The sequence below is a fragment of the Convolutriloba macropyga genome, chromosome 4 (genome assembly GCF_964194025.1).
Source record: "Convolutriloba macropyga chromosome 4, txConMacr16.3, whole genome shotgun sequence".
NCBI lineage: Eukaryota > Metazoa > Xenacoelomorpha > Acoela > Convolutidae > Convolutriloba > Convolutriloba macropyga.
Window position 1 is genome coordinate 32842287 of NC_134471.1, and position 18007 is coordinate 32860293.

General features: G+C 33.1%; 1 protein-coding gene across 1 annotated transcript in view; it reads right to left on the minus strand.

Annotated features, from left to right (window-relative positions):
* The window catches only part of LOC142338055 (uncharacterized), a 194537-nt gene that overhangs the window by 16511 nt on the left and 160019 nt on the right, over window positions 1-18007 (minus strand). The window contains exon 15 of the mRNA XM_075387687.1: window positions 1532-1701. Within this exon, the coding sequence (XP_075243802.1) occupies window positions 1532-1701 (170 nt within the window). The remainder of the gene's footprint in view (window positions 1-1531; window positions 1702-18007) is intronic.

The following is an 18007-nucleotide window of genomic DNA, read 5'->3' on the forward strand; positions in this document are numbered from 1 at the left end:
CACCACCACCACCAGCGCCACCATCGCCGCTACAGCCGCCGCCAATGCCCACACCACCACCACCATACCAGTACCGTCACCAACGGCGGCGCCCATACAACCACCATGCCACCACCATCTCGTTTAGTGCAAGGGAACATCAGTGGGCTTACTATAACTTAGGCTTGGGTTTTAAGATGATAGATGAAAAATAATCACGTCGGACCATTACTCTTTCCAAATGTTTTACGTAAATTTCCGAACTTCTTTAGATTTTTTGAAAAAACAAAGCAATTGAGATTTACTTGTTTGAGAAAAAATCTGTCATTCACAGAAGCGTACACCGTTCGCAAACGTACAAGACTTATATAAAAAACCTAGAGGATAGATCAAGGTGCTTGTAAAAAGTATATAGCTCGACACATGAAAAGACAGTGCTCGACCAAAATTGTTTATGGAAAAAATTTGACTGGATTTACGAGGATGGCTAGTATCGACTTTAACTAGAGTAGTTCAACTTCCCTGGTTGACCTCATAATTTAAAAAGTTGTAAAATTACAACTATCTATTATGTCGTCTATGAAATGCTGTAATCCTAAAACTTTCAAAACATGAACCCTGTAACTGAACAGATTTTTATAAAAACCAGGAACAGGGCTAAAGCGGAAGCGCAAATTATGTGTTCCAAACAATTAGTGAAAAAAAAATCGGAAAATATTTATTTTCAGTGATACATTTTCTATGGAAAAGTTGTAGTCATAGAACCCCTAGTTGAGACCTGGAATTATTTAAAGACTGTCCTCGACAGATTTAAGGTATGAAAGACAGTCGTCGACAGATATTGGGTATGAAAAGAATTTGTCTGGACCCAATGTGATGTCCAGGACTTTGGCTGGAACTGAAATAACCGTCCTAAAACTTGGCTGGAACTAAAACATTCGTCCTGGAATTTGGCTGGACAATAAAAGTGTTCCGGAATTTGGCTGGACAATAAAGGTGTTCTGGAATTTGGCTGGACAACAAAGCATGTCCTGGAATTATGTTCGCGACCGTCATAATGACCTGTTTTCAATTTCAATAATTAGCCTCGAAATTAACTAGGGTCCTCTACCGTGTAATTTAATCCACAATTTACCCCCCAACCGCAGTTAGTAGGTCTTTTCATAAATTCCAGGTCTCGACTAGGGACTTCATACAAAAAAATTGGTTTATAGACCACAAAACTTTCATGTATCAAAAATTTATAGATCACAATTGCGGGATGTTTCGGAAATTGCTTTTTCTACAGTCAGCTGAAATCTAAGCCTCATATGACAAATTAATTTCTTAATTATATTATGCAGAAGTAAAAACCATAGAACTTTTATGGCAAAATTGTAGTCATAGAATTTTCATTTATGACGAATTAAATAATGAAACTAAATTATTATAAATTGAAATAATTTGTCGTTTTTTTCTGTGCCAATGGTTTTTTTTGTATTTAATTTAAACAATTAGAGGGAGTTGGAGCAAAAAAGATTCATACAATTGTTCGTTTGAAAAAAAATTCAACCGCGGCTATCTGGTAGTGATGTCCACTGATCCACCTCCATCTCTGCTCCCCTTCCCCTCCTCTTTCCCCCTTTGATATTGGCCAGGTCCACAGCCTCGCTCTCTTTCGTCTCACTCATATTGTAACTGCCTGTAGGCCGCAATGTCTGGTTGTATTCCATCACATGTGACCTAGACAAATGAACTTCGAATTAAAATTCGGACAATGCACCCGGGTCGAGGTGTGAACGCCATTCAACGCAAAATTATGCAAAATTAGCGGTGAATGCGGAAAATTTTGTGAGATAAGCGGTAAATACGGTGAAATTACACAAATCAGGCGATGAATGCGGTGAAAAATCCTTTATCGCCTGGTAGAGGTAAAATTACATAATTTTACCGCTTTGAAAAAAAGTGTCCAAATTATGTAAGATAAGTGGTGAATGCGATGGAATTACACAGATTCACCGCTTAACTTAGTGGCTAAATAACCTAAATTCAGCGCTTAGAAAACGCTTCGAATTGTCTTTTGTTCAACGAAGTTAAGATAACTTTATTAAAAGACGCATGGAAAATTTATCCACGAATAATCATACATCTTTTTGAAACTTCTTTTAAGCGGTGAATTTATGCAATATCACCACAAGAGTAAGCGGTGAACAAAAAAATCACCACGTTTAACTGCATTTCACCGCTAAAATTTGGAATTTCACCGCTAATCTTACAAAAGTTCAACGCGCATGTTTTACAAAAAGTAGAGTGAATTTGATTTAATTTCAAAACAAACTTGCTAGATTTAAGTGAGAAGTGGCGTTTGTGGAAGAAGAAGTGGCTGACATGCAGGAGATGAGAGGTTCCAATTCGTGCAAGGACGGTAACTTGTAGTAAGCGGTGAAATGTGATGATTTTTTGTAAGCTCACCGCTTACTCCAGCGGTGAACTTACATAATTTCACCGCATTCACCGCATTTCACAATAAAATTTTTTATGCAAATTGCGGTGAAAAAAACAACTTTTCGCCACTCATCTTACATATTTTTTCGATTTTTTCTCGAACCAGGCAGTAACTAATGTTAGCGCCGTTTCGACGCATTATGTGCTTGATGCCCAAAGTTTTTAACAGAAATGAGCTGACCGCGCTGAGAGACATTGAATAAGCTAAATCTTTAAAAAAAATGAGCTCTAAATCTTTACATAAAACAACGCCAAAAAAACTTTACTATTGCAAAAAATGCACTCAGAGTTAAACGAATTTCAGTGCTTTTAACAACTGAGTCTTCAAATTCTTACCATTTAATTCAATCGTGGAATAATAGAAAATCTTTGTAAGAAATGCATTGAAAAGCGCTCCAAACATGCAAACATGTGCAAAATGGTCTCTCTCACCTGGAGGTTGGTGGCAGAGCCAATCAGCGCTGAATCAGTCCAGCGACATTGTGATTTTTTAGGATGGCCAGTACTCTGTTCACGTCACAACTTACGCAGGCCAGTCATGATTTTTGACCAAAATTCACTGCTTGAAAACACATAACCGGATAAACGTCGGAAGAATTGCTCTTGAACGACTAATGGGAGTTCTAATCAATTGCAGCCTGCTTCAGTCGGGCGGGGGGGGGTTGAGACTGGGGAGCCTAAATGGGACTAAGAAGTTCAATTGTGGGCTTCAAATAACCACAAATTTGCCACCATTAAGATTTAAACCGCAATTAATAATATGTTCAACTTAAGTCCCGCCAAAAATGTTTTATTGACATGAGCTTCGGGTTACTTATAACTTTTACTTTGCGTAGCTAGTCGTAACCACCACGCTAAACTGCTTTGTGGTAAATGCGTACAAACTGGTTTAATTAACAAGAGTGTGTAATCTAGTAAGTACCAGTTATGAACTACAAAATATGGCATAACCCTCTTCAGAATTAATTTTGGGTTATTAGTTTTTTTCAGACTATAAAGGATAAATTTAGCCGGGGCAAACTCTATCAATTCAATCATAAGGAAAACAAACTGCACATAAATATACATTAAATAATTTTGCGCAATGCTTTACTGTGTAATGACACGTACTCTGTATCGGGGGGCGCATACTGCATTGGGGACAACAAACGGAAAAGATCTATTTTTTTTAACTCAGTGGAATTCAGCATTTTAATTATTTGAGCGCGTTTTAGCGCCATTTCTCTCAAAATTCTATCAAATTCCTCTACCTTGCCTCTCATTCGTTCGGTCAAGATAAATTTAACAATTAGCGTTTCCTTAAAAGTGAAATTCGTTAAACCTTAAAAGTGAAATTCACCCGAAAAACACCGTAACCTTCACGACGCCTCCTTTTAGTCTAGAGTTCGCGTAAAAAGCCTCAACCTCGCCTTACACCGATTTTAACGGAACTCAATTAATTCGCAATGAACAAAACTTTTTTGTGTGCTTGAAACAACTGAGCTCAAGAAGCTGAAAGAGAAGCTAAAAGTAATTTAGCACAAACTCTGACTATTATTTTGATACAAACTCGATAATTACGTCAAATTAATTAAAATCAATCAGCCAAATACATTTAAAATCTCTGTTTACAGCTAGAAAATTAATCCCACGGGCTACAACTGGACATAAAATAAAAAAAGGGGACAACAAATGCTCAATACATTTTAATATGGATCAAATTTGCGCCAAAAAGGGACAAAGTGCAATAAATCATTTTAAAATTGATCAAAAATTTCACAACTGCAGTTTCAAACCGCGATGTTGTCTAAAAGAGGTTCAGCTACGTAATTGATGATGATCATCTGAGCGCCTTTTAGGGCTGTGCGTTTGGAAAGTATCAACAGTTTGTCCCAAGATATATGATTTTGTTCCAGTTTTACTTCAGAAAAAAAACAAACTATTAAACAAAGAGAGCCTTTTATGCAAATTTTAAACCATTAGGTTCAGAAACGACCAATTGATTTTAAAAAATAACAACAATCATTTATTCTGCCATCTTTCGACGTATTATATCAATACCGGAAAAGAAATTGGACGTAAGTCATTAAACTCGAGGAAAACCTTCAAATCATTATTCTGTACATGACGGGTTTTCTTGCGATATCACTCAAATCTCTCCACAATAAATATATCGAATTGGGCGCGTACTTCCTCACTCCCCACTAAGTGCTATCGAAACAAAATTCACTCTTAATGAAGTACAACTCTGGGATAGAACAGCGCTTTGAATTAAATTAAGTTTGGGCTCAGCTTGAAGCGTTGGCATTGACGCAAAATTTATTTTAAAAGATGGCCATCTTCTAAAATAATTTTTGCGTCGGCGCCAACGCTTCAATCTGAGCCCAAACTTCATTTAATTCAAAGCTTTGTTCTATACCGGAGTTGAACTTCATTCCAAATGATTTTGGTTAAGTCCAGCACATTTTTGGGAGCTTTCTGCTACACTTCGTGCTGTTTTTCAAGTTAAAAAGTGTGGAGTTGCTGGATTTTGATTTATAGTTTCCCGTTATTCCCAAAAAAATTTCCTTTTTTTTCTCGATTTTTTCTCACAGAGATTGTAACTAATTTTCCGGGAATTGGACGAGAACGCAAGTTTCCCACCCGGGAAAATTGGGGGAAATAGTACGTATATACAGGTTTCTCGATAGGAATTGTACTATTAGTAAGTGCAAGCAAGTTTTCCGGGAATCGCTCTGGGATTTCCGGGATACGACGCACCGGGGACTGATATTAGAAAACATGACGCCAGACAAATTACTGTCAAAAGACTGGTGAGCGGTTGACCTCATCAGTAGTTAACTACAGTTTAGGTAGGCTAGCTTTAGCTTTTATGAAGGGGCGTGGGGTTCATCGCGACGGGGAAGGGGAGCGCACGAGGGGGTTCGAGCGCACTGGGTTACGGGATGAACGGTGTACATGAAGTGTGATTGTGGAGCTGATATGAGGCAAACGTAAGGGGATGGGGGCGAAGTGTGAAGGGAACAAATCTTTTGAAACGCCATTCACAACATGCTTTTATTTCTCCAGAGCAATTTCATCCCATTTTTTTGTGCACAATTATCCCGTTTTTTAGCACGATAAGTCACAAGTAATTGTTTTTTTTTTTTTAAAAAAATGATATGTCGTCGTCTGAAGCTCTGAGAGGGGCACGAAAGCGGCATTATAATTTGAAAACTTGCTCATAGTTGTTTACCTTCTAAAAAACACTGTATCGCAGTTTATAATGGTTAATACATCTCAACATAACGGAAAAATGCCGGGCGAAGTGCTCACAAACGAGCGGCAAGCGGTTGGCTTCATCAGTAGCTAGCCACGGTTTAGTGAGGCTAGCGTTAGCTTAATTTAAGGGCGTGAGGTGGACGCAGCGAGTGATGCAACGTAGCTGGAGGGGCTGCAACAGTGGATTGGTGGGTGGGGATGTGGTAACAATTTCTAAGAGCTGCCCGTCACACCATAAGTATGATTCTCAAAAACAGTTTCAGTGAATCGCCTATTTGAACACTATTGAGCTGAAGGTCTCTGAGAAAACTTAATGCTCACTGGGTGCTATGTCTTTATTTTGTTTCCGAGGACGAAAAATGAAATGAGTCAACGGAAAATCGGTCAAGCGAAAAAATACATAAAAGACAAGCAGGATTAATATATTTGCCACAAATTGCATTTGAGAGCAATTAAAATTGATTTCCTAAAAAGTACTAATTAATTCATTTATAATATAACATTTTAACTATAATTTAGCTTTAATGAGGGTTATAGATGACATCACGTCAAATAACAGCAGCTGAAGTGCGGTATCAACGAAAGAGTATAAGAAAGAAAGAGAGAGAGAGAGAGAGAGGGAGAGAGATAAAACGTTATTTAAAAAGAGAGAGATAGAAACCCCACCCGATAGAGAGAGAGAGAGTGGGTGATAGAGAGGGAGAGAGAGAGCTAGGAACATTTTCCACGATGGCATTCGACTCTGCAACTTTCATTTTTCCGGCCTTGTTAGTAATTAAATAAAGTTGAATAAAAACTGATATCTGCAAAATATAGAAGAAAAGTTTCCGGATTTTGCAGCGAAAAACATGTTCAGAGCCCCTATCTTTCTCTGGAAATCCGTAAACTAAACCATATGAAAAACTGTGTTTGGTTAGTAAAGATCGTTGAAATGAGAAAAGGACAAATATTCAACAATTTTGAAAAATTGTTGCAAGTTTTAACAAAATTGTGCTAATATTCAAGATAATAATATCTTCAAAACGATTCCATTGTCTCAGGAGACTATCAGGTATCCCTAATTTAAGCCCTAAAAAGTTTCACCGATTCAGAAGAATCCAATAACTTGAAACTAGATAATAATCTTCCGAAAAAAAGAAAAAAAATTGAATTTCATCGAAAAGCTGCTAAAACTGGAGTCATTAAATTCTGATAACCGCTCAATTATTTTTAAAAACTAGGCAGCAGCATTTTATCAAACCTTGAAGGAGGTCTCTGGTCCCCTGGTGTCGGAAAAAAAGTTCCAAAAGACTCAAAAAACAAAATATTATAATTTTTTTTAAAAATGCTTAATTTCGAGCCATTAACATCTTGAAAAGCATTCCATTACATCTAGAAACAATGCAACCTATTATAAAACCCTGGAGCAGGTTCCTTTGCTTTTGAGGCTGGAGACTTCTAAAAATTACAAAAAAAAAATTTAAAAAACTGCAAGTTTTACCAAAAAATTGTGGATTTGAGCTATTATTGTGGATTTGAGCTAATTGTGGATAGAGATTTGAGCTATTAAGAACTTGAAAATTTATTCATGGCCAACAAAAAATGTGCAGTAACTCCTTGTTAAATCTAACGAGGTTGTGTTACCTTTGAGGCTTAAAAATCTGAATAATCACAATAACTACCAAAAAATTGAGCAAATTTTGCAAGTTTTATAAAAAAAAAATTGCTAAAGTTTTTAATAATGAAAGTTGAAAACTAATTGATGGCCAGGAAAATTTATCGTAAGTTATTGTTGAACCCAAACGCAGGTTTTTCTGACACCTCAGGCTGAGAAAACCTGAATAAACATGTTGTCTGGAAATTAAAAAAAAAAGAAATTGCAATTTTTGTCAGAAAATTTCTAAAATTCGTGATTTTAGAATCTTGCAAAACATTCCATTAAATCTATACATTAAACTATACATTAGCCAATAATCAAACCCCAATGCAGGTTCCTCGGCTCTCGAGGCTGGAGAAACCTAAAAATACAAAAATTTTCAATTAAAATTGAAAAAAATTGCAAGTTTTCTTAAACTAATTGTAAAAATTTACATATTAAGTAGTTGAAAACTATTTTTGGGGGAATAAAAATTTTCCAGTAATTCCTTATCAAAGCCTAAAGGAGGTTTTGTTACAACTGAGGCTGACAAAATTTGAATAAAAACAATAATTGTCGAAAAGTTTTGTCTAAAAAAGCTAAAAACTACTGAAAAGCTAGTTGAAACTCTACAGAAACGTATTATCAAACCCTACAGCCTGTTATGTGGCTCTTGAGACTTAAGAAACCTACAACGACAAAAAATTGCATGTTTTTAAAAAAACCCTAGAAGTTGTGAAAAAAAGGTCGAAAACTAAAATAATCAATGACCAAAAAATTTCTAAGTTATTGTTAAACCCCAAATAAAGTTTTTTTTGACACCAGAGGCTGAAAAGACCTGAATAAAAAGATGTCAAAAAAACAACAAATTGCTAAAATTTGAGCTGTTAACAAGTTGAAAACTATTCCATGGCCAATAAAAGTTTTCCAGTAAATCATTATCAAACCCTAATGGAGGACTTGTTACCCCAAAAAGAATCTGAAAAAAGTGTAATGTTTATCTTGATAAAATTTCAAGGGCCAATTAAAAAACTTTACAGTAATTTAATTTTAAAACTTAAGGAGGTTTACTGGCCCCTGTGTCTGGAAATCTCGAATAATGAGATAAATCTCGGAAAACTTGAAAAAGAAAACGCAAGTTTGGTCAAAAAATGCTAAAATACCTGATGCTAAAACGTTCAAACCACTCCCTTACGACAAACACTATACAGTAACCTGTTATCAAACTCTAGAGTAAGTTTTTTTACGCCTAGTATTGATAAAACTCAAAAAAACAACAAAAAATCAAAACAAAAATTTGAAAAAAATGAGAGTTAGTATAAATTGTGTGTTTTTGTCTTTCAAAAGACCTTTATCAACTTCATTCAGCCTGATTTTTAGACTGGTCCATAAAAAAACAAAATAATGACAAAAAAACATAAAGAAATGCAGCATTTTGTGCTCAAAAACTTTAGAATGATCTTCTAACTTTATACTACGGCTTTACCAGTAGCTTCATCACACTAAGCGCTTGAAGGACTATGAAAGGCGGTTGGTGGCCTATAATAAATTGTAATGCCTGCTGAGGGCTATCTGTTTATCCGGTTTTTAAGGAGTCACCTGGGTCAGACAAAAATTCGGTCAAGCAAAAAATTGCATTAAAAAAGACCAAAAGGACTAATTTAATTGCAACAAATTTCATTTTAGAGCAATTAATAATAATGATTTATATTATTAATATAATAATAATGATGATAATAATAATAATGCTAATAATAACAATAAGTTTAATAATAATAATAATGATAATAATAATTATTATTGAAAAAAATAATAGTAAAAACAATAATAATGATTATATTAATAATAAAAATAATAATAATAATAATAATAATAATAATAAAAATAATAATAATAATAGTAAAAATAGTAAAAAATATTAATAACAAATATAATAATGAAAAATAAAAATAATAATAATAATAATAATAATAATATTAATAATAATAATAATAATAATAATAATAATAATAATAATAATAATAATAATAATAATAATAATAATAATAATAATAATAATAATAATAATAATAATAATAATAATAATAATAATGTTAATAACAATAAATAATAATAATAAAAATAATAATAATAACAGAAATAATAATAATAATTATTATAATTTTAATAATAATAATAACAATAATAATAACAATAATAATAGTAATAATTCTAATAATCATTAAAATAAGTAAGAAACAATTATAATAATGATAATTATAAAATCAATTGTAACAATAGGATAATAGAATCGCCTTTTTTAGCACTATTGAGCTAAAGGTCTCTGAGAAAATTTAATGCCCACTGGTTGCTACGCCCTTTTTTTGCGTTTCTTAGGACGAATAGTCAAACGAAACAACGAAAGATCGGTCAAGCGAAAAAATGCATAAAAGCTAAGCAGGATTATATATTTGCCAAAAATTGCATTTGAGAGCAATTAAAAATGATTTCCTAAAGAGTGCAAGTAATTTCATTTTTAATAAAAACATCTTTTACTTTAATTCAGCTTTAATGAGGGTAATAGATGACATCACGCCAAATAACAGCAGCTGAAGTGCGGCATCAACGAAAGAAGAAAAGAAAGAAAAAGAGAGAGAGAGAGTGAGAGAGATAAAACGTGATTTAAAAAGAGAAAGACAGAAACCCCACCCAACAGAGGGAGAGAGAAAGTGAGAGAGAGAGAGCTAAGAACATTTTCCACGACGAGATTCGGCTCTGCAACTTTTATTTATCCGGCCTTGTTGGTAATGAAACCAAATTTAATAAAAAGTGATAAGTGCAAAATTTAGAAGAAAAGTGTCCGGATTTGCAGCGAAAAACGTGTCCAGAGCCCTTTTTTGTCTCTGGAGTTCTGTAAGGTAAACCATCTGCAAGACTGAAAAACATTCTTTGGTTAGTAAAGATCGTTAAAATGAAAAAAAGAACAAATATTCAACAATTTTGAAAAATTGTTGCAAATTTTAACAAAATTGTGCTAATGTTCAAGATAATAATATCTTCAAAACGATTCCATTGTCTCATCAGGTATCCCTAATTTAAGCCCTAAATAGTTTCACCGATTCAGGAGAATCCATAAACTTAAAACAAGAGAAAAAATTTTCCGAAAATAAGAGAAAAATTGAATTTCATCGAAAAACTGCCAAAACTTTAGTAATTGAATTCTGGTAACCACTCCATTATTTTAAAAACTAGTCAGCAGCATTTAATCGAACCTTGAAGGAGGTCCCTGGTCCCCTGGTGCCGGAAAAAAATCCAAAAGACTCAAAAAAACAAAAATATGCAAATATTTTTTTTAAAAAAATGCTTAAATTTGTGCCATTAACATCTTGAAAAACATTCCATTAAATAGTTACTAGAAGTTATACAACCTATTATAAACCCTAGAGCAGGTTCTTTTGCTCTTGAGGCTGGAAAATTCGGAAAATTCCAAATTTCTTTAAAGAAAATTGCAAGTTTTATCAAAAAATTGCTGAGATTTGAGCTATTAAGAACTTAAAAACTATTTCATGGCCTATAAAAATTGTCCAGTAACTCCCTATAAAACCTTAGGGGAGGTTGTTTTACCTTTGAGGCCTAAAAAATCTGAATAATCACAATAATTACCAAAATACCAAAAAATTGAGCAAATCTGGCAAGTTTTATAAAAAAAACTTGCTAAGTATTTTAAAAATGAAAAGTTGAAAACTAGTCCATGGCCAAGAAAATTTATCGTAGGTTATTGTGGAACCCAACCGCAGATTTTTCTGACACCTGAGCCTGAGAAAACCTTAATAATCACGATGCCAGAAAATTGAAAAAAAAATTGCAATTTTTTTCAGAAAAATTCTAAAATTCGTGATTTTAATATCTTGAAAAACATTCCACTACATCTAGAAACTATCCATTAGCCGATTATCAAATCCTAATGCAGGTTTCTCGGGTCTTGAGGCTGGAGAAACCTAAAAAATACGATATTTTCAAATAAAATTGAAAAAAATGGCAAGTTTTATTAAAAACAGCTAAAAATTGAGCTATTAGTTTGTTGAAAACTATTTCTTGGCGAATAAAAATTTTTCAGTAGCTCATTATCAAAGCCTAACGGAGGACTTGTTACTCCCAAAAAAATCAGAAAAAAAATGTTATGTTTGTGAAAAAATCAGAGAAAAATTCACAATGAAAAAGTTGTGAAAAAATCTTGATAAAATTTTCAGAGCCCAATAAAATTTTCCGGTAGCATTTTATTAAAACTTAAGGAGGTTTACTGGCCCCTGGGTCTGAAAATCTTGAATAATGAGATACACCTAAAAAATTGAAATGATTTCTTAAGTTTGGTAAAAAAAAATGCCAAAATTCGTGATGTTCAAACGTTCAAACCACTCCCTTACCACAAAAACTATACAGTTACCTGTTAGCAAACTCTAGAGTAAATCTTTCACGCCTAGTCTTGATAAAACTAAAAAAAAAACAACAAAAAATCAAGACAAAAACTTGAAAAAAAAAATAAGAGTTAGCATATTTTGTGTGTTTTTGTCTTTCAAAATACCTTTATCAACTTCAATCAGCCTGATTTTTAGACTGGTCCATTTAAAAAAAACAAAAGAATGACGAAAAAACTTAAAAAACGCAGCATTTTGTACTCAAAAACTTTAAATTGATCTTCTAACTTTATACTATGGCTTTACCAGTAGTTTCATCACACTAAGCGCTTGAAGGACTATGAAAGCCGGTTGGGGGCCTCTAATAAACTGTAATGCCTGCTGAGCGCTCCCTGTTTATTAAGGACGAAAGGTCACCTGGGTCAGACAAAAAATCGGTCAAGCAAAAAATGCATTAAAAAGACCAAAAGGACTAATTTAATTTCAACAAATTTCATTTTAGAGCAATTAATAATAATGATTTTTAGTATTAATATAATAATAATAATAATAATAATGCTAATATTAACAATAAATTTATGAATATTAATAATGTTAATAATAATAATAAAAATAATAGTATTCAAAACAATAATAACAATAATAATGATTATTATAATAATAAAAATAATAATAATAATAATAATAATAATAATAATAATAAAAATAATAATAAAATATAAAAATAATAATAGTAAAAAAAGTAAAAATAATATTAACAAAAAAATAATGAAAATAATAATAATAATAATAATAATAATAATAACAATGATAATAATAATAAATAATAATAATAAAAATAATAATAATCACAAAAATAATGAGAATAATATTAAAATTTTTAATAATAATATAAATAATAGTAAAAATACTAATAATAATTGAAATAAGTAAAAAACAATTATAATAATGATAACTATAAAATCAATATTAACAATAGAATAACAGAATCGCCTTTTTGAACACTATTGAACTGAAGGTCTCTGAGAAAATTTAAAGCCCACTGGGTGCTAGGTCCTTTTTTTCCGTTTCCGAGGACAAAAAGTCAAACGAAACAACAAAAAATCGGTCAAGCAAAAAAATGCTTAAAAACTAAACAGGATTATATTTTTGCCAAAAATTGCATTTGAGAGCAAATAAAAATGATTTCTTAAAAAGTGCAAGTTATTTCATTTTTAAAATAAAATTTTTTACTGTAATTCAGCTTTAATGAGGGTAATAGATGACATCACGCGAAATAACAGCAGCTGAAGTGCGGCATCAACGAAAGAAAAAAAGAAAGAAAGAGAGAGAGAGAGATAAAACGTGATTTGAAAAGAGAAAGACAGAAACCCCACCCAACAGAGGGAGAGAGAAAGTGAGAGAGAGAGAGAGAGAGGGCTAAGAACATTTTCCGGGATGAGATTCGGCTCTGCATCTTTTATTTTTCCGGCCTTGTTAGTAATTAAACCAAACTTATTAAAAACTGATAGGTGCAAAATTTAGAAGAAAAGTGTCCGGATTTGCAGCGAGAAACGTTTTCAGAGCCCTTTTATGTCTCTGGAGTTCTGTAAGGCAAACCATCTGCAGGACTGAAAAACATTTTTTGGTTAGCAAAGATCGTTAAAATGAGAAAAGGACAAATATTCAACAATTTTGAAAAATTGTTGCAAGTTTTAACAAAATTGTGCTAATATTCAAGATAATAATATCTTCAAAACGATTCCATTGTCTCAGGAGACTATCAGGTATGCCTAATTTAAGCCCTCAATAGTTTCATCGACTCAGAAGAATCCATAAACTTGAAACGAGAGAAATATTTTCCGAAAATAAGAAAAAAATTGAATTTCATCGAAAAACTGCCAAAACTGTAGTTATTAATTTCTGGTAACCACTCCATTATTTGGAAACTAGTCAGCAGCATTTAATCAAATCTTGAAGGAGGTCCCTGGTCCCGTGGTGCCGGATAAAAATCCAAAAGACTCAAAGAACAAAAAATTGCAAATATTTTTTTAAAAAAATGCTTAAATTTGTGCCATTAACATCTTGAAGAACATTCAATTACATCTAGAAACTATACAACCTATGATAAAACCCTAGAGCAGGTTCCTTTGCTCTTGAGGCTGGAGAATTCTAAAAAGTCTAAATTTCTTTAAAGAAAACTGCAAGTTTTATCAAAAATTGCTGAAATTTGAGCTATTAAAACTATTTCATCGCCTAAAAAAATTGTCCAGTAACTCCCTATAAAACCTTAACGGAGATTGTGTTACCTTTGAGGCTTTAAAAATCTGAACAATCACCACAACTACCGAAAAATTGAGCAAAAACTACCGAAACTGAAAAACATTCCACTACATCGAGAAACTAACCATTAGCCGATTATCAAACCCCAATGCAGGTTCCTCAGGTCTTGAGGCTGGAGAAACCTAAAAAACACAAAAATTTTCAAATAAAATTGAAAAAAATGGCAAGTTTTATTAAAAAAGGTAAAAATTGAGCTATTAGTTTGTTGAAAACTATTTCTTGGCGAATAAAAATTTTTCAGTAGCTCATTATCAAAGCCTAATGGAGGTTTTGTTACCATTGAGCCCAACACAATTTGGGATGTTTTAATTTTGAAAAACATTCCATTACATCTTGGAACTATACAGAAACGTATTATCAAACCCTACAGTCTGTTTTTTGGCTCTTGAGACTGAAGAAACCTACAAATCGACAAAAAATTTTATAAGTTTGGAAAAAAAATTGCTTGTTCTTAAAAAAATCCTAAAATTTGTGACAAAAAAGGTCGAAAACAAAACTAATCAACGGCCAAAAAAAATTCCAGTGAGTTATTCTCAAACCCAATTCAAGTTTTTTAAAACACCTGACGCTGAAAACACCTGAATAATGAAGATGTCAAAAATTTTTAAAAAAACTGCTGAAATTTGAGCTATTAAGAAGTTGAAAACTGTTTCATGGCCAATAAAAATTTTCCAGTAAATCATTATCAAACCCTAACGGAGGACTTGTTACTCCCAAAAAAATCAGAAAAAAAATGTGATGTTTGTGAAAAAATCAGAAAAAATTTCACAATGAAAAAGTTGTGAAAAAATCTTGATAAACTTTCCAGAGCCCAATAAAATTTTCCAGTAACATTTTGTTAAAACTTAAGGAGGTTTAGATTTCCAGGGTCTGGAAATCTTGAATAATGAGATAAACCTCAAAAAAATTGAAACGAATTCTTAAGTTTGGTAAAAAAAAATGCTAAAATTCGTGATGTTAAAAACGTTCAAGCCACTCCCTTACCACAAAAAATATACAGTAACCTTTCATCAAACGCTAGAGGAGGATCTTTTAAGCCTAGGCTTGATGAAACTCAAAAAACAACAAAAAATCGAGACAAAAACTTGAAAAAAATGAGAGTTAGTATAAATTGTGTGTTTTTGTTAAGAATACCAAAACATATAGCTCAAAAAAGGGTCGTAAAAATTAATTGCGTCTTTCAAAAGAGCTTTATCAACTTCAATCAGCCTGAATTTTAGACTGGTTCTTTAAAAAAACGAAAAAGAACGAAGAAAAACATAAAATTTGCAGAATTTTGTGCACAAAAGCTTTTCAAATTGACCTTGTAACTTTTTACTACAACTTTACCAGTAGCTTCATCACACTAAGCACTTGAAGGACTGTGAAAGGGGTTGGGTTCGTCTAATAAATTGTAATGCCCGCCGAGCGCTACTTGTTTATCCGGTTTTTAAGGACGAAAAGTCACCTGGGTCAGACGAAAAATCGGTCAAGCAAAAAAATTGCATTAAAAAAGACCAGAAGGACTAATATAATTGCAATAAACTTCATTTGAGAGCAATTAATATCAAAATTTTTTTTATTTACATAAAAATATTAATACTAATACTGATATTAACAAAAAAATTAAAAATATTAATAATCATATTGTTAAAAGTTAAAATAATAATAACATTGATAATGTTTATAATATTAATAATAATAATAATAATAATAATAATAATAATAATAATAATAATAATAATAATAATAATAATAATAATAATAATAATAATAATAATAATATTAATAATAATAATAATAATAATACTAATAATAATAATAAAAATAATAATAATAATACTGATAGTAGTAAAAGATGAAATAAAAATAAATGCTATCCTGCGCGCTTTGTCCGGTGTATATAATTCCGTTTGGAGCGTCGACTGACCAAGGACTGTATGATCCTTCACTTACGTTGCTTGATATCTCCGAATGGGGATTCCGGGAATCTTGTTCTCGATATATGCTTGATCTGCTTAACTCCAGTTGGACTAGAGTGTGATCTTTTGTCTTTGAAAATAATTTTGTTCAAAAATTTATTTTGGCCACGAGTGACTGTTCTTTAAGACAGTTTCTATTCGTCTGCGCCTAGCAGACGTGCTGACTTGACACTACGTAAATGTTACCTGCTACATTGCAGGCATTCAAATGAACAACGAACAGAAACTCCTTTCGGAGGTACTGTATGTACAATACAATTAGTTTTATAATCATAAGTGTTTATATGATAAGATAATAAATACTTTTAGTGCTTGGTTACATAAAGAGTTTTGATGATGCGGCTAGACCGGTATCACATTCCCCCTCTGACAAAGAAATCACATACTATGGGATTTCGTTTAATGCTTGAAGGTCTTTCTCGTTTAGGTCCGAAATTGAATCTGGATGAGGCGAAGAGGGAGGAGTTTTGTAAACAAGAGAACTGGCCGGGCTATATACTTTCTCCATTTGGAGTTGTTCACTGTTGTCTTGCCCTTTGAGTTTGTTCTTGGTTATTGGATTGGTATCCACTGGTGCTGGTAATGTATTCGCGTTTGACTCCGTGTGGAGTTGGTTATTTTCGTCTATGCTCGTTTCGTTTTTTGTATCGTTTGTTGCTTGTGGGATAGTGTCTAGTGTGCTGCTTGTCAGTTCCACTGTTTGATTTGTTGAGTTAGATGAATCTAGATGTACTTTTTGGGTTGCGATGTTGTCTCTTATGTTTTCGGTTTCGTCTTGTTTTCTGGCGTTATATGCGTATATCTTCACTGTAGCCTTGTCGATTTTCTTTGTAGAGTTGGAGAACTCCATGATGTCCGGTGTATTAGCTTCTACTTCATCTTCTAGTGTAGATGTTGCGCTGATGGTTGGGTGTGGTTGCGTACTTGGCCTATAGGGCTCGTTTCCATAAAGTCTCCTCGTTGCTTGTGATTATTTCGTATGGCTGTTCATTCGAGGATTCCGCGTCAATGTTGAATACCTTGATTGAGCTGGGTTTAGGACCGGGTGTTTTTTCATTTCAAGAATGATCTATTCGATGTATCGGTATTGGGGGTTGTGTGTTTCTGTCTCCGAATGGAGCTGGCTTCCATGCTATTTTGCATTGCGGCTTGTTTGGCACGTTCGTTGAAATTTGTCAACGGTGTACTGTGTTCAGCCTTAGATTTAATTACTCCTTTTGGAGTTCGAGGGAGTTTGCTTTGTTGTTGTTTTTGATTCTTGGTTGCTATTTGGATTATTTTGTCTTTTGACCATCGTGTTCGTGTGTTGGCATTCTTCGTTATTGTTGTTTTCTTCTTAGTTTGTTTAACGCCTTTTTGTTCCGAAACTTTCTTGGTTACGTTTGCGTTGCTTTTTGTTGGAATGCTGGATGGTCCGGGCATGTCGATGGCGTTTGCGTTGTCTTTGCTGGTAACTTGTAGGCTGCTAGTTGTAGGAGTTTTGCTCGTCGCTTTTTGTGCTCTTGCTTCTTCTAAACAGAATTTACGTATTTTCTCTTGGTTTCTTTTGTTTCCCCTACGGTGAATGCTACCACATGTATTAGTCCTGGTTTCGTTTCTGGTATAGGCTTAGTTTCAGTAGCTATAGCTATTTCATTTTTTCGAATTACTGTGTTTTTCCGTAAAGGAGTGTCAATAGTAATTGTATGTCGAGTATAGTTGGTTATCGTTCCATCTGGAATTATGTTCCATTGGGGTGCTAACGTATTTCTTGGTTCCTTAGTTTTTCTCGCAATAGATTTACGAGCGACGTTTTTCCTATTATATACAATTTTTCTTGTTTTATCACCGATTGAGAAATGTATTTCGGAAGGAGAAATCTTACGTGGGGAGTTTCTGGCTAGTGGTAGATTTTCTGAGTCATCAGAATCTATTCTTTGTGGGGAGGCGCTTGGAGTGGCATCTGTTCTATACTGAATGTCTAGTTAATCTTCGGAATTTCCGTCTAGCCTCCACATTTCCTCTTGTGTTAG